Source organism: Haemorhous mexicanus, chromosome 8, assembly GCF_027477595.1.
Source record: "Haemorhous mexicanus isolate bHaeMex1 chromosome 8, bHaeMex1.pri, whole genome shotgun sequence".
NCBI lineage: Eukaryota > Metazoa > Chordata > Aves > Passeriformes > Fringillidae > Haemorhous > Haemorhous mexicanus.
In genome coordinates this window covers 4,205,069-4,227,494 of record NC_082348.1, presented here as the reverse complement: position 1 = coordinate 4,227,494, position 22,426 = coordinate 4,205,069, and the positions used below count along the sequence as shown (strand labels likewise).

General features: G+C 41.2%; 1 protein-coding gene across 2 annotated transcripts in view; it reads left to right on the top strand.

Annotated features, from left to right (window-relative positions):
* Positions 1–7,322: 7,322 nt before the first annotated feature.
* The window catches only part of ARHGAP15 (Rho GTPase activating protein 15), a 320,265-nt gene continuing 305,161 nt past the window's right edge, over positions 7,323–22,426 (top strand). The window contains exon 1 of one of the 2 annotated variants that reach the window (XM_059852532.1): positions 7,323–7,456. In XM_059852532.1, coding sequence (XP_059708515.1) covers positions 7,433–7,456 — 24 coding nt within the window. In that variant the 5' untranslated portion in view covers positions 7,323–7,432. Of the gene's footprint in view, positions 7,457–18,398; positions 18,569–22,426 lie in introns of those variants that run through there. The other variant, XM_059852533.1, reaches the window with a different exon arrangement.

The window sequence follows — 22,426 nt, the reverse complement described above, 5'->3', positions numbered from 1 at the left end:
ACCCCAAATTAATGTATTTGAGATACATGTACATGTATGTGTATGTATATGTATGCTCTTCTCCAGAGAATGAGTTGGTTCCGTCTTTAATTTTATTTTATTTTTCACATTTATGGGAAGTGTAAGAAGTGGTTTAATTTGATGAAATCAAACATTCGGTGAAAACAAAGGCGTTAGCTCTGAAATAAGACATCAGCTTTGCTGGGCTATAGATCCTTTGAACTTGGATGACATTGTCTCTGAGGACAAGATGTTTGATGAATTTTAGACTTTAAAGCCTTTGGTAGGAAAAATTAGTCCAGAATCTGTTCCTGTAGGATGGGGTAAAAAAAAAAAAAATCATTCTTCAAAAGATCAGGAAAAAAATGATGTCATTTTCTATTTCCCTTAAGTACCTTTTCTTCAGATGCTTATATTGGAAAAGGCTCAACAGCCATGAATGTAGGGGCTTATGCTGCAAGTGATCAGGGCATTTATGTCCTCTCTGCACAGAATATTGAGGAGAAACAAAAAAAAAAAACCCTCTTAGAATTTAAGGATAAAGGGCTCTGCGGGTAAGATGGCCTTACAAAACACCGCTGACTAATTTTAATCTATTAATTTAAAATAATGAACATAATGATTTGTGTAAAATTACTTTACCCCTGTTATATGCCAAATCTGTCAGGAACAGCTGCTTTGCATTCAATATATCATAATGACATATACTGTGGAGTTATAATATTTAAATTTCCTTTCATTAAGGCCCTATTTTAGATTTGCAAGCTTATGCACAGGGGCTGAGGGGCTGGTGCCTCCATCGACTGTCGCTGTTAAAGGTTATCAAAAAGAACTCTTGGCTCTGTGAAGAAATAAGTAATGAGTGCAAGTTGGTTTTGCAGACCCTGTTACAAGGGAAGAATAAGCCAGGATTAAAAAGCTTCATGGAGAGTATTTTTCCCAACAGGCCTAATGTTTAATGGTTTTTTTTGCTCAGAAGAATTAGGAGGGTGATAGTAACTGGAGCTTGAAATAAAGGTGAGTTGATAACACAGGTGGGGAGGTGGACTGAAGGGTTTGTAATTAATTAAGCTTTTATAAAAACCTAGAGACTGCAGCAGAAACTCCTTCTTTCATTCTTTCCTACATCCTAAATACTCCTAAAATTATTACCCAGCTCTGAATACCACTTTTCTTTGGAACTGCTGATGATGCACTTTGTCCTGTCTCAGGGTTTTCCTGGACTTATGGAAATAATGGGTCTGGATGAACATTTCTCACAGCTCAGAGGGTCCAATTCTGGCTGAGAAGAAATTAGCATTGCAATAATTTTGCTAAACAACCCCCTACACTCATGCAAGAGTGGAGATGTTGTAAAACATAGCTCCAGGCTCCTTCTGCTGTAGCCTGGAGGTGATTCCTGAAAACCTACGGAGATGACTGCAGCATCAGGGTAAGACAGTGCTGTGTACCTGCTTTAGGAGAGTCTTCATCAATCTTGTCTGATTAACAAAACAAAAAGGGTCCCAAAAAAGCCAATAATGCAGGCAAGGGCCAGAGCAAAGAGGACAACATGGCCTTGAGAAACAAGGGAAAAGGAAGTCTCTGACTTGACAGACCACAGCCTATAGAACTAAAGGGAACTGAAAAACTGGAACAAGCTCAAGAGCTATAGAATGAGGGCTATCAGTTTTCTATTTTTGTGTGCTTGGAGCAAGCTGAAATTTGTTGTATTTCCACGGACACGTTGAAGTGCTCTGAGTAAGGACATCATTATTTTCTGTAGGTGGCTGCTGTGACTAAGTCTTTCAAGAAGTGCAAACAGCCAAACATATCTAATGCTCGGCTTGGTGGCTATGAGTTACTCTGAATATGCCCTTCTTATTTATTTTTTTTTCTTTTTTTGTTCCTCAGTTCCGGATACCCCCATTCACCAATAACCTGATTTCCTGACATCTCCCAGATGCTGTGAGAATACAATTGCCTGCCAGAAGGAGGGAGCTGAGGAAAAGGGCAAAGGGGTAGAGCCATGCACACAGACCAGAAGGATCTGTGTATTACATGAGCAAATAAAATCACAGGAAGGGATTGGAACTGACGTAAGGAATTAATTAATTCAACTAACTGCTTCAAGTCTTTGATAAACTGATTTATTTGATGTTTCCCAGTCCATTCCAAGCAGCACAGTCTCCCCTGAAAGATTCTGGACACAAGAGAGGACATTCATCTGTCTGCAGAGGAGTTTGGCATCCTGCAGCTGACTCTCCCTTGCATTTGTTGCTTTCTTTTTCCTGGCACCAGGGCCTGGACAGCTCTGATGCACTCTGGGAGGCAGCATGGGTGAGAGCAGAGCTGCCACTTGGATAAAGCCTCTATTAGCAAGAGACAAGAAAAAACTTCAGCAATTCTTATTTCCACTAGATTTGATGGGGACACATTGTTTTTGTGAATAGCTTCTTTGGCTGCTTGCTTATGTTTATTTATTTATTGTGAATGGAGACTTTGATCCTGTAGAAATGAGACTGATTTTCCTCAAAGGCTGAAGCAGAAGGAGAAAATATCTCAGAACACCTTATCTTTGTTCTCTGTTCATCCTCAGCATGGGATTTTACAGGATGTGGGACTTTCTCCACTAGAAACTATTCACCAAGTAACTGAAACTCTTTTAACAGAGGTAGAAGCAACACTGGCTGAGCATCATTTTTGTGCTAAGGACTGACATATTCCTTCCAGACTCTTCCTTCACCATGAAAACATTGACTGTTTTTGTAGCTCTGACTGGATCACGGGCTCATAGATCAAGATATTGTCTTCCAGAGAGCACAACTCTTTTCTTTTAAGGTTCCTTATTGTGTGATAAAAGTGTGTAAAACCACCTTTTTGGCAGTTTGGTATTGTAGTACTTTTAGCACTCCAGAAAATACATTTACACTGCATTTCAAGCTTGCATGTAACTAAATCCTGTCAAGGAAAGTCTTTACATAATGCATCAACATATGCTGGGGTTTTGTCTCCTTTTTTAGTACAGTATGGCTATACAATGGATTGGAGTGGCTTTTCTAAGTTATTAAATATAGCCCTAGGCAAGGCTGGCTTTTAAAATAAATGGCAAGATCTGTAAAAACACCTGGGAAAAAGAGAGGAAAAGACTATTTTGGATTTTTATAGAACTTTCTTACCCAGTCGTTTTTGTTAACTTTAGTGTCCTATATATTTTTTTTCTTTAACAATGAAATATAGCAGTGACTAAACTCGAAAAATAATGAGGCTAAACCAAAAAAATATATGCTATTTTCTTAGCTATGAATATTCCTAAATCCAAACCTCATTTTAAGGCCAAATGAAGTTTATTTGGAGTCAGTGTTCAGAGAGCTCTATCCTAAACTCTGCTGCTTTCTACAGTCTATCTGTTGTCAAAACTTCAGTGGCTCAGCTATTAAATGATTTAATGTGAGATCATTTTTCTGCTAAAATCTGAATGTTCTGGGTTTTAGACCTCAAGTCACAGCACATATGTTCCTTCCAAAGAGCCAACAATAGAGTGCTGGAGAATCTCTAAAGATCTATTCCCTACCACCTGTGACCACTTTGTTAAAATGCCTCTTGCACTTTGAAGACTGAGGTAAGTGAAATGGATTGTTTGGGGGAAAAAGTCAAAGTAAAAGGGTTTGGAAGATGGTACCAGGGTGTTTATAATGCACATTGTGGTTGAGAGAGTTGTGAGAATTCAGCCATTTCTGTATGTTTACATTGATATTTACACTGAGGCTCATGCACAATGAGCATTTACAGCCCAAGCAGGTGATAGCAGAAGCTGCTGCTCACTTGGGCTATGAGCTGTTGGAGTTGTTATATGGCCACAGGCATGGCCTTCTTGACACATCAGAATGTGCTTCCAGAAACGCTTTTGCTGGGATTAAATATTCAATGCCCTTGTAGCAAAAAAAAAAAAAAAAAAAAAAAAAAAAAAGGTTGCTGAATGGACATCAACATTCTGAGCAAACGATTGCTAGGAGCAAGAATATGAATTACTGGCCATGCAGAAAAACAGTATTTTTTTCTTTATTTGAAATGTTTTAAAATTATGAAAAAATGACATTTCCCTGGTGAAAGATGTGGGGAAAAAAAGCATTATAGCATTATTTTTAACTGTCCAAGGCCAGGCTCAATGGGGCTTGGAGCAAACAGGTTTAGTGGAAGGTGTCCCTGCCCATGGCAAGAGGTTGGAACTGGATGATCCTTAAGGGCCCTTCCAAACCATTCTATGATTCCATGATCATCATGAGTCTTCTGGTTTCCTAGGTTTTTTCCCAGTGAATCAAAAAGCTTTGGAGCTTTAGACATTTTTTATTAATAAAAAATTATTTTCTTCTGCAGCAAGGCAATGGATGCACAATTGTCCTTCCAAGCCTGTGCCTGTGAGCTGTCAGGTTTGTATTGTCTGTTATGGCTTGATTTAAGCACTGAATTAGTTTTGCTCCTGGGTGTCTGCTCTACAAGCCAGACACCAGGCTGCCTGCCAGTCATCACAACAGGGAGTAAAGGCTGAACTAGGCAAAAACAACAGAAAAAGTCAAGTTTTCTTTCCCCCTCAGGAGACTGCTGGTCCATAATGTCTTGGAATAGCTGTTTATGCACCTGAGGAAGCTCATGATACCTCTTGAATTAATCATAACAGAGTTGATAACATTTGCTGGGCATTCAGCACCTTCAGTCAACAGTGATTTTTTTAAGACAGCTTTTTTAGTTTGAATTCTCTGAGGTATGAGATGAGGCAATCTGGATGCTCACCAGCCTGGTGACACGTCTCAGAGGCAATGACGCCATCAGCCACTGAAACAGGGACGAGAAATCAGCGCCTCAGAAATGATGCTCCATCTTTAACTTGCACAGCAAACACAGGGGCCAACCTATTGCACAGCAATCTGCTCCAGGTAGTGTCTGTGCAGCTTCTGTTTCCTACTTAGTTTTACTTAGATTAAATGAGCACTTAGATTTTGTTAAACCGGCTTTTTTTTTTTTTTTTTTTTTTTTTTTCACATCTAAAGTATTTTCAGCCTTTCAGAGATCACACAGGAAGCTTGTGCTGCATAAGTTTGAGCTGTATGCAAAGCTGCCATCCTTTTATAGAATTTTGTCACTGCTGACATACTGTCAAATGGATGAGAAGGAGCTCAGACGCAGTCTGCAGCTCGAGTGAAATGTTAGGTGTGCAGTGAAAGATGTTTTCATGAAAAATGTCATGTCCCCAGTCATCTAGGGTTTGAACCAGGTAACATAGGCAACTTCTGCTGCAGCATTTTACACGTTTGATGATGGCTTTTCATATTTTAGTCATTAAGTTCTGTTGTCCATAATGCTCACAAATATTTTGTGACTGTAATATGCTTCCAGTGATTTTATTTGAGGAAAATCTTGAGATCCACACAGCTACAATAGATTTTTCAATCAAAAATTATTTCATATGACAAAATAGGTTGGTATATATACTGCTTTCAAAAGAGTTAGCAGTTAATTTGTGCTGCTGAAATGGTTACTAGAAATGGTTAGTTCACAAAAAAGCACTGTATTGCTCCTCAAACCTGGGAGAAACCCCTCATCATGATTCATAGACATCGTTCACTTTTTTATTTAAAAATATTCACTATTTTATTTCAACTTTATGATGCATCCCTGAAATGCAGGGCCTCCAAAGAAATGATAGTTTAGAAAAGTGAAGGGCAGCTGTTGTGCTGTTCAGCTCCCTCTCCTGCTTGTCCCTGTGTGCTGCCTCTTGGCACGCATGGGCAGCATTTGGAAACGAGGACAGTCTTGGTTCTGGCTTTGTGTGGCCTTTGGCATAATTGGACATTTGGCCATGAAATGGATCTTGCAGAAGTTACTAAAAAAGGAATAATAATAATAATAATAATAATAGGGTCACTGTGTAGCCTAAGAGCTCTGCCATCCCTTCAGCAGGGCTGTGTCCCCCTGTTTTATTGCTGGACTCATCCTGAGTCCCTGAAGCTGTTGCTTCCCCACTGCTTCAGTAAGTGCATGATGGACTAAAGATCCTCCCTACAGGAACTTTCTTCTATCTTTTTTCTTGCTGCAGTAGGAAATGACCCACCTGCAAATCAGGCTTTTCTTTGCAGCCTGGTGAAATACATCACAACCCCCTTGTAGGGCTCCCCAAGCCGCAGTCCGGGCACAGACCCCACCCCTCCTTTCCTGTCTCCATTGGGATGGCTTTGCTCTCCCCATTACCTCTGCTTCCCTCTATTACAACCATGGGCTGTTCTGTGGGATCCCCCTTGTTGCTGGACCTCTGTGCAGATGGGACAGAGCTTCTTGAGGAGCTCCACTTCTCAACAGAGCTCATTTTACTTCACTGTCGGGACAAAACCCTAAATATCAGGACAGCCATGATTTTCTCAGGTCATATGGCAAGTGTTTGGTGGTTTTTTTGGTTTTGTTTTTGTTGGACACAACCAAAGCATTATCAGAGAGCCAAAGCATTACCAGAGAGCTCTTCAGCCTGAGCAGCATTGTGATTGTCCCACAGCACCACAGCCCTGCCCCGCACGGGAATCCCCGCTGCTCCAGTTTGCAACATGACCTAGAAATACCAGAAATATTCCTGGCTGAAAGAAAAAAAAACCCACGTGGCAGATCCTGATGAAGGCATTTCCAAGGAAGGGGCGTTTCCAGAGCCCCAGAGGCCCAGAGCTGTGCCTGAATGTGGTGGTTCTCTGGGTTCCCCCTGCCTGGGAGGGACCATTGGGGTGTGGGATGCTGCGGGAAGTGACGCAGGGCAGCAGCTGTGTGTGCCCCTGCTTCTCCATGGGCAGCTTCGTGGAGAAGTCTTACAGCAGAAAATCAAAGAAACAGAAGTGTTTGCCTGCCTGACCTCTGCCAGGCTTTTTTTAGAAGCAAACTCTCTGATTGCCCAGAACTTGCTACTTTATTAATCTAAATAACAGTACAGTAAATGTCCTGCTTACTAAAGCTATTTTTCAAAATAGCAAAGCAGATTTGTTGCAAGTTATTTATTTCTGTGCTCAAAGGGTTTCATTGAAGGCAAGAAAAGGGAAGTTGTCTTAAGGCTTAGAATCGTAATTCCTTTCAGCATTTCCTTTTAAACCTCATCTTTACCTTTTGCAAAAGCTACCCTGTTTGCTACAATTTTCACAAAGGAGCTGCTTTACTTTACTTTCAGACTTTAAAATATCTTTTTTTCTCCTCCAATCCAGAAGAATTTTACACTAACCTCTAGAAGTAAGTCACTCATTGGTGAGATGGTGCACTTCTGCTCTTGCAGGAAGTGGTTTTACTTTACTTTTTCCCTGCTTTTTTTCACTCTACACGAGCTGTGGGACTAACTCAAGGGCTGTCTCTAGACATGTGACCTTGATCTTTTCCGTTCTTTTGAAATAGTTAAAACTGTTGCTCGTTGATGGCGGCTTGAGATGAGATGACAACGTCCTTGAGGCTGCAGGTAAGGAGCCTCTGATCCATCTCAGTGCAGTTTGGGAAACCTGTTGCTGAAAATTTTTAAAAACAATCATAGCTACGAGCATTTTGTAGGCATACAAATCAGGTTGGTTTAATTGCCCAATTATTTTATTTCTATACGTCTTTGTGAATTTGAAAGCAAGGAGAAAAGTGTAGAGGATACAGATGTGAAATGATGTTTTAAACCAGTGCTCAGAGTTTAGCAAATCTGTTGCATTCTGTGCAAGAGGCAACTTTACCTGATCCTGTCTAGTACCCCAAACTACTAATCCCTTCTCATATCCCAGATGGAACTGACTAGCACTCCCCAAAAATGTAGAAAAGTTTGTGGCACTGGCTGAGAAATGAGATCAGATCACTTTTCCCAGCATTTGTCCTTCCTGAGAGCAGTTTAGCACTGTTTGATTAACTGGCTCCTGTGCTGGTGACCACGAGGGATGTGATTAGTAGCCATGGATACTGCAAAAGTCAGTGCTGAGGGTAGATACGTAGTTGTTCTGGTATTTCTAGAGTCTGAAGATGTTGATGGAGGGATTTCTTGCCCTACTCAATATCAAGACGTTTGATACCACTCTATTATTTGTCAGGTAGGAAAAGAACACGGGGCATAAAGGACATTTTACATAAAATATCCTGGGTTTCTCTATGGGCAGTTGATGGAGGAGCTGTTCAGTGGAGATGTCGTGGCTGTGTGTTTCCTGTGTGGGCTCTTTAAACCCAGACTAATTCATCCTTCAGAGCTGCCCAGAAAAGGGCTGTATGTCCTGACCTCAGAGTTTCCCCTCAGCAAAGACACCTTTGCATTGCTGTTGGTAGGCAAACAACTTTTTGGCCTGCACAGCTTTGCAAAGAAATAGTGATTCAGAAGGATGCTCAAATAACACAATAAATCACTTTGATTATGGGCCACATAAAGGAGAGCCAGAATTAGCAAGGCTTGTTTTATGCTGAAGGTTTTTTATCCCAGTCACACGTAGCTTGCTGCAAACTTTGTGACTTGTGCTCCTGTTTGTAACTGACTGCCTTCTCCACACAGGCAACTTGGGGTTTTTTTGGAAATATGGGTCAGAGTTGAAAAATATCACACGTGGCTGAGAGCTCATTTTGGAATTGTGCATACTAATTGGAGACAGATTTTAGTGTAATGTTGGAAGATCACATTTCATGTTTTCTGTACTTTTTGGAGAAAAAAAAAAAAGCTGTCCTGCCTGCATACACAAATCAGCACAGACAGGGAAATTGTATAAAAAGAATATGTTCTCTTCCTGGGCTGTGTTTGTCGTGATTTTTATGTTTCTGCTGCAGAGTCTTAGAGTAATTTAAAATGCATTTTCCAAAGAGCTGTGAGATTTGGTGAAGTAGTTTGAATTCTCAGAGTTTTGTGTCTTTATTTTCTCCCTTTCTCTGCAACTTACCTCTTTGTGTCCAAAGCAAATTCATTCTAAAGCAGCATGTCTTGTTCAGTTTACCTCTCCATCCAATTACATCTGTGATGTACATTTGTTCATTTTCTTTTCCAAATAGAGTGAACAGCAGAAGCACTCTGTATTTTAAAGCTCCTGCTAAACACTGTTATTGAATTGCAAAAAAACAAAACAAAAAAAAATTTGCTTTTTGGACAGCATTTTTGTTGTAGAAACTTCTTTTTGCTTTGACACAAAGAAATCCTGGTTTGGAAGAGGTTCTCCATCTTCTTCCAACCAAGCTTGAGTGCAGCTTGGTTGTCCCTTGGTGGGGGCTGTAACCTTGGTTGTGCCTGTCACCAGGGGGCTGTAACCCGGCCTTGGGTATGTTCCTCCCTACCTGCAGTGAAACAGGAAACAGAAAATAAAATGGTGACAGAGGCATGCTTGAATTTTCCTCCTGGTGGCAAAACTCCACAACCTCCAACGTGGTGATGGAGAATTCCAACAGCTCTGGTTTGGATTTCTCTGTGTGTTTCTGGTCCCACAAATTATTACTTTGCAGCAATGAGCTTCAGGACAGGGTTTAAGAAGCAGCATCCCATGCAGTGGGATGGGTTTCCCTCTGTGACCTCCCATGCTGCAGTGAGAATGGCTTTGGCTGTGCTGCCCAAAGACTTCAGCTTGGGTCTCTGCTGCATTGGGGCGAGTTTTACTCATGCACATCCAGGATAGTGGGCTATAGGCAGAGTCTTATGGTTTTTTTTTTTACTGCTCAATATGTGTAATTCTGATACTTGGTTATTTTTCTTGATTCTTTTTTTTTTTTGTTAGATAGCTCTGTGCTGTATCAGATCAATCAGTGTGAGCTGTTAACCATTTAATGAGCTGTTAACCATTTAATGAGCTGTTAAAGCCTGTGTGGGGCTAGAAACCATCTCTTGTTGTTGAAGAAGTCTGTCAGCACTTAAGTGTGTTCCTAACTTTTAACCTGAAACACAGCATTTGTACAGAACATGTCCTAATCCTCTATTGGTGCTGTTTGGGCTGATCTCTTTTAAAAACAAAATAAAGCATCACCTGAGCTCCAGCCAAAGTCTCTACATTCCACTTACCTCCTAAGAGCTCCATATGGATACATGAAACCTCTTTCTCAGTGCTACACAGGCAGAAATTGGTGCTGATGGATCCTGCTATATGCAGATGGTTTTCCTGATTTCATTTTTTTGGTAGTATAAATCTTGAAGAAAGCAGATTTGATACAATTTTGGCACAGATTTTCCATGGCAATTCAAGTGCCATTCAGAGCACTTCAGCAGATTTCCCCACCTGGCTACACAACCTGCACAAAAATGTCCCTTTTCCATTCTGTGGTGGCTTCCTACAGCTTTTGTCACCATCAAACCGGTGTCATGACCTCTGAGGGTCAGGGTGGGCTGAATGCCTTGCTGCCTTCAGCATTTGGGGTCCTGGGCTAGGTGAGGAGGTTTTGGTGTTACCTGCTCTGAGACCTTCTCCTAAGGTGGGTCTGCTTCAACCAGTGAATCTGAACCTCACTCTCACCAGCCCCTGAAGGGCAGAGATGGTTTCCTTGCTGTGTTAGGATCGTGCCTTCACGCCCTCAGCATGCCTCTGTCAGTCCTCCCTGCTTTGAGAAATACTATAAAATGTTGTTTTGGAGACTCACTACAAAACAAGCACTGCTGGCTCCTCATTTACTCTGGGACTTCCTCAATGCAGAGCTATTTTTTACCTAAAGAGGGAGTGTCACAGAGTCTTGCATCATCTTTGTCACAACTTAAATCTCCCTGGGTTGTGAACTTCCAGGCTGGCTGAGACAGGAGCAAAAGGAAATCACTTGGATTTTTATTAAGAAGGTTAGGAAATAATTTTCTGGGCACAGATGTTCAGATGTTGCAAACTGACAGTGGGGCAAATCTAATCCATGCAAGAGCTGCCAGCGGAACCAGCCAGGCCATGCTGGAGAAGTTTTTCAGGGCATTATTGGTTCATACTAAAATAATTTGGAAATGTTGACATCTGGCACATGTTTGCAGAAAATAGGAACCAAAATTCATATATGCTTAAAAATTTTGACCTTTTTCTCTTAATTTGTCTATATTTTCACTCAGCTTACCTATCAGAAAGAAATGTTTTCAGAATCAAGTAGGAAAGGTAACAGAGGTTTAAATAGATGTTTATATTCTCCAAATTATCTGCTGAGCTACTGTGTGTGTTGCATTAACTCAGGGGGTGCTCAGGTGTTTACTGAAGAATTTCTTCAATAAATTGAGTTTGATGGTGCTGTGGTTGGTGGTAGGTTGTTTAAGATCCATATAACTCTTCCTGCCATTGGAGAGGGACAGATATGAAACCATTCACCTGCAGTTAAGCTGGGTATTGTGGTTTACATGAATATTTCTACTGTGGTTGCCATGAATATTTCTTCCAAACCTTGTGCCTGACACACTAAGCAGACACAGTCCTTTAAGAGATGAACTTGAAGGGACTCATGATTCCTTCTGCAAAGCATCCATCAGTTTTCAGTACACCTGCAACCTGAGATGAGGAGGGAAAACAGAAGTGAACGTGGCTTAGAGCTGAAGAGACATGCTTTGAATATGTGCTTGCTCTTTGTTTTGGGTTTCTTTTTCTGCCACACCCTGAGCAAAACTTCTTCTGTATTTGGTGCTGAATCAGATAGCAGTTACTGAAAGTGCTCTTGGGCAGGACACAGCCCTGGCACCTGAACTTGTTTATTTGCTACTCAGGATGTTACAAATTCTCTTCCTTTCGGGGTGAGGAAGGAAATGACAGAGATATTTTGTGAAAGCAGTTGAAGCTCTGGAGTTCTGTCCCTGAGAGGGTTCTGTCCCCTCCATTGCTGGTGGGTCTGTCCCCAGCCTGCTGGGTGTCAGAGCTCTCAGCTTTCTGGGGTCTCTGCTGCAGCTGGGGCTCAGAGCCAAACCCACACATCACAGGAGGGCCCATGGTCACACCATGGACACCCACAGCAAACACCAACAGAAGCCTCCTCAAAATGCATTTCTCTCTCAGAAATGCATTTCTAGCAAATAGTTTTGCTATGAATTAATCAATATCTTTCACCTGGGAGGGTGTCACATCAGCTTTTCCATCTCTCATAGTTCTAGCACATGCTGCCATTTGTGTGTTGGGCTGAGTACTGCTGAGGTTTGATCCAGAGAGATTAATGTTTCCATTATCAGCAGTACATTGCATTCTTGGTTAATTTATTGAAAAAACCCCATCCAACAAAGCATAGTAACGAGTAATCCAATTCTTGTGAGGATTTTAGATTTAGAATTAACCCATTTAGCATTTATCCATCCACCATTAATCCATCTGCTCTTGGAGTCCAAAGAAAGCAGAAAAAAACCAAGTGAAAGCATGTCAGTTCCTCCTCCTCCATTGATCCTAAACCCTGGAAAAGGCAAGGAATTTTAGCAGAAGCTTAAAGGGAGTGATGTCTTCAACCCATTCTTGAATTTCTTTTGGACAGTCCAGCATTAGCTCCTGCTTGAGTAGGATGCAGTCACAGACACCCGAGACATTCAGAATTGCTGCACAGAGTTTGAATTTGAAAACTTCTTTTCTAGCTTTCATTTTCATCTGAAGTTTCTTAATTACCTTTCTTAATTTGGGGGTAGCTTTTGAAAAAAGGGAATCTATTAAGATGTGGAACAAAAATTGTATAGAATAAAAGAATGAAAAAAGTTAAATTAAGATATTTCTTATTGGAGTTGTGTCCTGCACCAAGATCCAGGTATTTAGGGAACAATGTTGATGCAGTCTAAGGACATTTTAACTCAGGTGCACAGGACTGCAGAGGTTCATTTGAGCTGAGTGCAGCTGTTTCATCCTAAAAGGGATTTGAGGATGCTACCTCATAAACCCAGTGGAAAATGTACTAGTGGTTAAGTATTTTTGCCCTGAACAGTGCTGGGGGCAGCTGGATGGCTGTGACTGTCTCACTATGAGTGGTGGAGCTTGCAGGTGGCTCTGCTGCCTTCCTGGTGCCATTGGCATTGACTTTGGCTGTGTAGCACATCTGTGCTGGGACACAGGTGGCTGTGGCCTCCTGGCCTGCAGAAAATGTGTACAAGGTTTCTTGGAATCACCCTGAACCACCTTAGTGACATAAAGCTTTCTGGTCCCTTGCTAAAGAATTTCATTTGCAGAAAAAAAAAAATATATATATAATTGACAGAGCCTATGCTCAAACTACTTGCATCATCAAAGCAATCATGATAGGAGAATTGCAAATTGATGATCTTTAAGGCCCTTTGCAGCCCAAACCATTACATGAGTCTATGAAATGAACTTTTCTGACAGACAGCACCCTTGGTTCTTCCCTGTGCAGCCATCTCAGCTGCAAGGTGTGTGTGATATCAGATGTTATCACACAGAACAAGGGCCTTTGTCTCCTCTTTGCCACGTGGTGCTGGGGAGCAGCCTGCTGGGGCAGACACTCCTGCTGCAGAAGAAAGCAAACTGGGGGCCCCATGAAATGCAGAAGAGGGGCTTGCTCAAAGCAAACCACAAAGAATTTCCCCTCCTGTTTCCTGCTGTAGCTGAAAAGTTTTCTCCTAGAAGTGTAGGTGCTGTCTCTGCTGCATTTCAGAGCAGCCTCTCTTGGAAGTGCAGCACCAGGAGCTCTGCAGAGGAAAGTGGGGATGGAGTGTGGGAACAGATTAAAAGTGTCTGGAGGATTTTTTTCCTCCCTCAGATGGGAAGTGGGAGCAGTGAGAAGAAGTAAGGGAACAGCTGCAGGATCACAGCAGAAAAACTGCTGCAGATATAGATGATGGGAGATGGGGAGAGGGTGGGAGGGACTGTTTCATGTGCACAGCACAGGAAGTCAAACATCATCAGGGGAGTGGGAGGGAGGGCATCTCTCTGCCTGGGTGAAGGACAAGCCTCCTTTCTGTAGAACTATTGAGGCAGGCATGGTCAGCCAAAAAAAGAAAAAAAGTGGTATTTAAGTTTTAAATAAAAAGAGAAATAAGTTTATCATAAATTCACTTTATTCTTTAATTTCTTTTTAAAGTCTGAAAAGATTTAAAGCCCTTGGTATTCAATAATCTCAGTATCTCAGTTTGACAGATGTCTTCTGTGGGATGATGGGTATATGGAACTGCAAAAAGGATAAAGACATAGCAAATGTGCATTGAAACTGCTAAGCTGAGGAGCTCTCAGATACTCTAAGAGGTTAAAACTGCTGTTGCTGCCTCACCAAAGGCTTTACAGAACTCAAGAAGGCATTTTTTCTGGTGAAGGGGATGGTGCTGCTGCAGGAGCTGAGGGCTGGAGGGCAAAGTGAGCCATGACTTACAGCTGCTCCAAGTGTTCAGCAGTGCCCAACTGATTTAGAGGTAGAGTGAGATAAAACTTGTGAGTAGATTTACTCAGTGATGAATGTGAAATGCTTCCTCCCAATGAATCATCCAGGGGGGCTGTGGGGAGGGCACAAAGGGGCTGTCCCACCCTACCCAAGCAGGCCCTGTGACAGTCCTCCCCCTGTCAAATTAAGCCCCAAAATTTCTGGTGGCAAAGCTCTGAAATTTAGAACTTACAGGAAATTTGTTTCTTTGGCTACTTGCAGAAAGCTTTCAGGTGTTTAAAAAATATTTTTCTAATACATCAGTTTGTCTTGTGGTACAAACTCTTCTACTTCTCCAGAGACTTTGGGTTGATCCAAAATTACCATCACCACATGTCTAGTTCAGGTAAGCATGGAAAGCTTGGATGAATATCCAAATCTCTGTGAGGAGAAGTTCTGCAAAATTGAGCTGGAAGTATTTCAAGCAGCCTTACTTTGAAATTTCTGTCACTTCTGCTTCTGCTTGTATCTGTAAATACTGCAAGAATAACCTTTCCCATAGTATCTCATCACTCCAGATCTGGCAACATTAAAAGTAACAACACTTTTCTGAACATTTAGGCTATAGGAACAGATTTCTTTCAAGCACCGGGGAAAATTTGTGATTCTTATGTGATCTTCCTATAGAAAACATTGATTTTTAATTTTTTTTTTTTTTTTTTTTTTTTTTTAATTCTGAATTAGACACCTTTAAACTAAAAATTTACCATGAAACAAGCATCAGGTGCAGGTGTGAAACGAGTTTGGACTGGTCAATCTTTAGGTGTCTGCAAAGCCATGGCTCTACCCTGTATTCACCTGCAGTAAATAAAACTTGAGAATAAAGGACGGAGGTAGAAGGAAATTTTCTTCTCTTTATGAGTAGGACAGGTCAAGAATAACCAAGCATTCTCCTCTAGCACTTATTAGGTTGTATTTAGTGTTAAACCAATTAAATGCATGAATTATAAATTGTCACTAAATTTTATGCTGCTGTAAATGACTTAATGTCATTGGACTAATGTCCAAACCATTCTACTCCTCTTGTTCAGGGCCATTGGAGGCACTGGAAGTGCTGAGCATGGGATGATATTCACAGATTGGTTTTTAATACCTAATCTATAGAACCCATATTCTCCATCAGAAGGATTGTAGTCTAGCTTGCACAGCACAGAAAATAGAGGCAGGTGTCCTGGATCAGAAGCAATCCAGAAAGAAATGAAAGGTGCTGCCAGCAGGAAGACCTAGAAGTAGCTTTTTTTTTTTTTTTTTCTCCTCCTCAGGCATGTTCTTTTACATATTCAACTGAATTTCTACTATGGACAACTGTTCCCAGAACATATGCAGGCCAAACTGTACACAAAGGATACTTTTAGCTTCAAGTTCCACTGGAAGCTGAGAGAGTGAATTGACATGGGAATGGTGAAAATAGACTCCATTATGCTATCCCATATGATACATTGGGACAGAAGAACTTTTGAAACAACTGCTACCTTTGCTGAGACTTTCCCATGTAACATAATTAGGAAACTAAGTGGTGCAAGAGGAGGCATGACCACATGAAGTCACTTGATGACTTTGTTTTACCCTATTAAATGTGGTTTTGTTGTTTTCAATAATATACCAGTGACATTTCCAAGCCAGTTTTTTTTGTGCAGGGAAGACCTGCAGACAGCAGGTCATGGAGCAATACAGGATTGGAGCTGGATCTGGAGTCATAAAATGTGGATGTGAAGGGTTTGTCATTGTATCCACAAAACTTTGGAATTGTGACTCTCCCGTTCTCCTCTCTTTCTGATTCTCAGAACATTTCCAGCCAGATGGGAAAGCATTTCCAGAGGGAGCAGGTCTCTGCCCTACAGAGACCAAGCAGATTTTCCCTGTTTTCCTTTGTCTTCTGTCCTGCTTTTTTTAAAGGGTTTAAAAACCCTTGTATGGAAGGGTTAGAATGTATATGCATAGAAGGGAACAGACTCTGGGGTTGTCATCCTCTATGAAATTCCAGAATAAGACAAAGGAGGACTTCAGGCCCCTTTTAAATCCTCATTGATAGCCATTGCCAGTCCAGAAGAGGCACATAAATTTTCTCTCTTCATGTTTCTCTCCCTCCAAACCTGGAGAAAAATCAAGCAAAAATTTATAAAGATTAACAATATTTCCATTGAATATATTTGAATAAGATATTTTTCTGCTACTTGCTAGAAAGTGGGACTTGATATAAGCATTTTGTTATTATATTTTATCCTTTAATTATTTTTTTTTATTTTGTAGTGTGCTATTGCTTGTTGAAAAAATAGAAAAAGGCTGCAGTCAATCTTCCCATCAATAAGCCACTCACAGTTTTAGCCCATCTGTCAATGGGCAGGAAATCACTGAGGCACCAATTGTACAAGTCTATAAGGTATTGTGGGCTGCAGACTGTATTTATGAGGGTCTGTGACCTGCTGTAAGTAGACAATAGCATATCCCTAATATGTGTGGAAAACCCTCAGGAAGGAGAAATGAAGTACCACACTCCAATACTTCGATTCTTAGGAACTGAGTCATCAAAAAACCAAACTTTAGGCACGTTCTTAGACCCAGAATTAAACAAAACCATTGCTTCTGTACAATGGGGCAAGTCTGTGCCCTTCCCTCTTGTTACAAGGTGCTTTTTCTTGCCTGATCCATAATGCAAGGAATGCTTTGTCTCCCCTGCTCAGGGGTGCTTAATGTTGCTGTTGCTCAGCTGTAATTCCATCAGCCTCAGCTGGGTCACTGGGAACTCAAAATCACAATCAGGCCTGTAAGACCTGCCTGGAACCACCTTTTCTGTGCTGCACAAGCCAGAAAGAAATGATGTTCTATGAAAACACATTTTGTTCCTGCTGGATATCAGGTTGGTACATGAGATTTCTGTTGTGAGAATCATGTAGTTGCTAACCAAGAGCTGTAAAACATAGCCCTCTCTTAATAGAAGAGAATAAATCAGAGAGGTTGAAATTGTCATCATGCCAAGGATCAGGTTAAAATCTCACAGATAATCTCACAAAGGTTTTTCAGCCTAAAGACTTGTTTAATGCTTTACTCTGGTATTGAGTTACTACTTAGATGGTCTGCTAAGTGATAGGACAAGAGGAAATGGCTTCAAGTTGTGTCAGAGGAGGTTTATGTTGGATTTTAGGGAAAATTCCATCACTGAAAGGGTGATCAAGCATTGGAACAGGCTGCCTAGGAAAGTGGTGGGATCACAGTGCCCAGAAGTGTTCAAAAACATGGAGATGTGATGCTCCAGGACATGGTTTAGTGATGGACCTGTCAACAGATGGTGTTTGAGGCATTTTCCAAGCTCAATTATTCTCTGATTCTATGATTTGGGTCAAGCTGTGTTGAGAAATTTGCCTTTAGGTGCATCCTTCATAGAGACTGAATGATATACCTCAGAGCATAAAAAATTGTAAATAATGGTTCAGGCAGCTTATGCCACACATGGTGACAGAGAAATGCTGGGCAGTGAGATATGGCTCCAAACAAAGCATAAAAGATGATTTGCTCTTCTCTTTGACCACAGCAGAGAGATGGGTGACTGTACATATAAATTGGAGTGGGCCATTTTTGCTTTTATTTGCAGAAAGTCAAGTATTTTCAAGTACTTATTTTCAAGTACTGGACTAGAAAAGGAAATGACACAGCCAGTTTTTAGAGGAGCTCCATGATCCTTGCTGGGTGTTTTCTGTTCTAAGACACCAGCAAAACTCTAATATGGCTGCAACAGGGTAAAAAATTAAAAGAGGGTGTGATCATTAATGCTGATGAACATGGTTTTTCTAAAGTGCATCAACTTAGAGATGAGATTGCAGTTTTGGGTGATAAGGGAAACTGAGCTGCTGAGTTTAGGACATCTGACATTTTACAGCAGGCTGAACCCGGCACTAAATTCTGGTTTGTTGTCTATCTGGTATAAAGAGACAAAAGTGGGGTAAAGAACCAGGCAGTGGTGATGTTGTGTCATAACTGATCTCCTGCTTTGATTAAAGGTAGGAGTGATGGTTGAAATTATTCCTGCTTCCTAAGTACCTGATATTATTTTTTGCAAATGAAAAGGCATAGGAAGGTTATTTCTGCTTTATATTTTCTGTGCAATGGATTTCCCTCTTTTCCAGTACTCACATAAACTGGCTTCAGGACACTCCTGGGCACCAGCCCAGGACACTGCATCCCTCAGCAGCCTTTCCTGTCAGTGTCCCTGCCCTGGGCACAGGGGTGTGATGTGTCAGCTCTGAGAGCAGCACGGTGGGGATGGCTGAAATAAAATAGACACAGCAAAGTGCAGGTAGGAATAATTACAAAAAAAAAACCAAAAATTTACTGGCTATTCTCTCTCTTTACATGCATATTTCATTTGTGGACCTTTATTTTCCATCATTGTGTGTGTTTAAGCCCTTGCTGCCCGAGCTGTGCCTCTGCAGAGATATGAGTGTAGCACAGGCCAAGGGCAAAACCTAGCAGCAGCACTAAGTACATAGGAATGTTGATTTTGGTGATAAGAACTTTCACAGACACACTGACATGTTCTCCTTAACAGGAGTGCTCCAACTCACCACGTGTCTGCTGTTCTCTTGTTTTTTTCAGTTGTTAACTGCAACTTCTGCTTCCATTTTTGTGGTTTTGCAGGCTCACAGGTCTGCTGTGATGTCGAACCTAGTGCTGATTGTTATCCTCCTGTGATATTGCTGCATTAGGTTTTGTCCATGCTCTTCAAGTACTGTGTGTTCTTGAGCAGAGTACTTAAATTAGTCAATGCAACAAGGTGCACTTCAATTTTGCAGTGTTTGCACTCTGCTGTGTCGAGAACTTTCATGCTCATTATGCTTCTGATTTGACAGTGGTGAAAGTCATAAGGAGAAAACGTGGGAGAAATTAAAAACTTGTTTAGAAATACTGAAAAAATATTATTTTAAATACGGAATTCTGAATAATAAATTTGAATTCTATTAACTAACCTTTTTTTTCTCCCCTTTTTGGAGAAAAGTACCTGTTACCACTGTTTAATCACAGAAACCTAGAATGATGTGTGTTGGAAGGGACTTTAAAGAGCATTTTGTTCCAACCCTCTGCCATGGGCAGGGACACCTTCCACTATTCCAGATTGCTTCAAGCCCCATCAAACCTGGCCTTGGACACTTCAGGGATGGGGCAGCCACAGCTTCTCTGGTACAAGATGCTGCTGAATTATCATTTGCATTCTGTCTTCTACTGTATGTAGCTGCAGGAAATGTAGCATAACTTAAGCCAAATTTTGGAGATACTGCTATCTTCTTGTTTCTTGAAGAATTCTCTGCTTTGTAGAAAATCTGCATGCTGACTTTACCAGCACTGCAGCAAAAACTCAGGAAATAAAGATCTTGGCTAATACCAATCAGTTCACTCATCATAGGGTCACTGTTTGGACGAAGCAGCATGTATAACATGGATTATAATACTGATAAATTCAATATGAAACTCATCCTAGGTCCATGAGGTGCTGTAGGAGGGCAGTACTTACAGACTGTCATTCTGAGACAGAAACCATAGTTCAACTACAGAAGATGTAAGAATGGTAGGGATAAGAGCAATTCACTATTTCAGTTTTTCAAAAAGCTAAAAAGTGTATTTTTGCTTTTTTGATAGAAACTCTAAATAGCAACAGAAGGGTTTGCTTTTATTTTTGTTTGCTTTGTCATCTCCTTTCTCTTTTCAAAAGGACAGAAAATATTTTTTCCCCATCAAACAAAAATAATTGACATATTTTCACTGTTATCAAATAACATGATTCTGTGAAAGCTCTACTTTTAAATGAAACATTGCAGAAAATCTTCTGGTGAATAGTTTTGGCAATTCCCAGCACTTTGTAGGGAAGGAGGAGATCTGATCTTCACCATTTGCTCTAATGCAATTCTCTAAACCTGGGCTGGTTTCTCAGAACTGGGATGGCTTTGCTGTCTGTGGATCAGCAATAACCTTTTTGTTTTTCACCTCTACAACCCTCATTACTTCCACACCATGTGTTTGAAAGTCAGCTGTACATTTAGAAATTGGAGTTTTAGACTCTTTAGGAACTGTCAAATGCCACTTGAATGTTTATCAGCCAGCTCTCCCCTGTAGCTGGTGCCTGAGCTCTGGCTTAACTCAATCTGCTGCACTACAAGGTTGCTATGCTACTTGCTGGAGCAGATTTACATCCTCGTGGAGCACTCCAAACACATGGACCCATCTGTGGGAAAAGTCTTTTCAAGAGTTGGCCCACAGAGGCTGCAAATTTTATTAAAGGATGAACCACTTCTTCCTTCAACGAGGACTTTTGGCCTTCTGGAGTATCTCTGAAAGGGACTGGTTGTGTAGGACTGAATTGGTTTTGCTGCTGCAGCCAGAGAGGTGATCTTGTTCCTTCAGCTTGGTGGTGTTTCTTGCCCCATAAGTAAGTGATTCACCCACTCTCCAGAAATTAAATTTGTCCTTCCTCATATTTTCCCTACTCTATGAATCAGTTTTCTCTCCCTGCATCATCCATCCATCCTCATGTCAAGGATTTTTCTTGCCCCTGACTATTTCCTCACCCTTTTCCAACCTGCCCCTTCTGTTCCACAGTGCCCCAAACCAGGTATTTCCAAGAGGAATTTTGGGTGTGTACCCTTGTTTCCCTTCTCTTAGGTTAATGTCTCAAGGTTGTCCTGTCCCTTTACTCCAGGAACACTCTAAACAACAAGGTGGAGAGGAGGGGAAATTCTGTCTTGGTTTAATGCCTTTCTCTAGCAAATCAACCATAGGAGGTTTCAAAACTGAAATTTATATCCAGATGCTAACTGTTTGCCAAAAGGCAAATTAGATAATTATATAATGGACGTGGAGTGCCTCACAAGCAGTTGCATGGGGCTTGGCAGCTCTGCCTTCCACAGGAAGCAAAACAAATTCCCCTTCAAAATGGGCCTAAACTTGGCCCTGATGCTTCTAATAACAATTTGGAAGCACCAACTCATAAATGCAGAAGATAGGATCCTTTTGATGTTTTCTGATAGTATTTTATCTGTTTCCTGATGGTCTTCCCTTCTGTTATTAAAAAAAAAAAAAAAAGGTTAGAACAAAAATAAGCAAACAAACAATCGAGGCAGGGCAGAGTATGAAGATTACCAAATCCTTCTTGCAAATGCAAATGTCGTGCTGTTGCATTTGTGGAGCTCATATTCAGGGTGCCATCTACTGGCATGTAGGGCTGGTAACGCTGTCAGGAGCCTGCCTGGAGCTGGGACAGCAAAGGATTCCTACCTGAAAATCCTAAGGGCACAACTTTTGTACCTTTCTTCCATATTATGCCAGACCTCCTCCATATTCTGCAGGATCTCACTGTGTTTTAGACTAAGACAAATCTGATGATGAAAATATTCCATTTTGGGTTTTGTTGTTGTTTTCTTTTATAGTAGTTCCTGTAATTTTAGTATCTTGGAAAGCCTCTTTGCAATACTCTGATGTATGCAAATTAGCTCAAATTTCAGGAAAATCAGGCAAGGTTCAATGAGATTAGCACCAAGAGTTTCAGAAGTCTTTGCAGCCCTGCCGTTTACTGACTGTGCCCCTACTTGTGATCCAGGGCATGACTTTGTCACACTATTAAACTTTTTTATGGCACGTCGTGTACTGACAACACCAGGCAGAGACTACCTAATTAAAACTCATAATGCTCCCAAGAAGGGATATGTCAGAGCTTTATAGGTGGGAGATTTCAGAAGAAAATCTGAGCAATGTGCTCCAGCCAAACATTGGATCTGTGACAGAGCCAGCGCTGCTCTCGTCTCTCGAGTCTGATCCGCTCTCCAGCCTGGAGCCTACTGAAAATCTGTTGAGAAGCAATTTTGATTTGATACCAACATGAAATACAAAATGGTTTGACTCTCCAAGTTTAGGAGGAGAGAAAAAATAATTTCCTGCTTGGAGCTGCTGCAGTCCTTACTGCCAAAATGGCAAAGTATCCCTGTGACATGGGTTTGGGTGCTGACTGCTCTGAAGGGTGGTGAGAAGTGTCTTGGGGAGGGAGAACACACAGTGCTGCCCACCAAAGACCCATGGAAAGAGTTTTCTCAAGTATAATACACCAGCTCTGCAGCAGTCATAGGCAGGCGTGCTCCTAAGTAACATGAAACAGCTTTAATCTAATTTC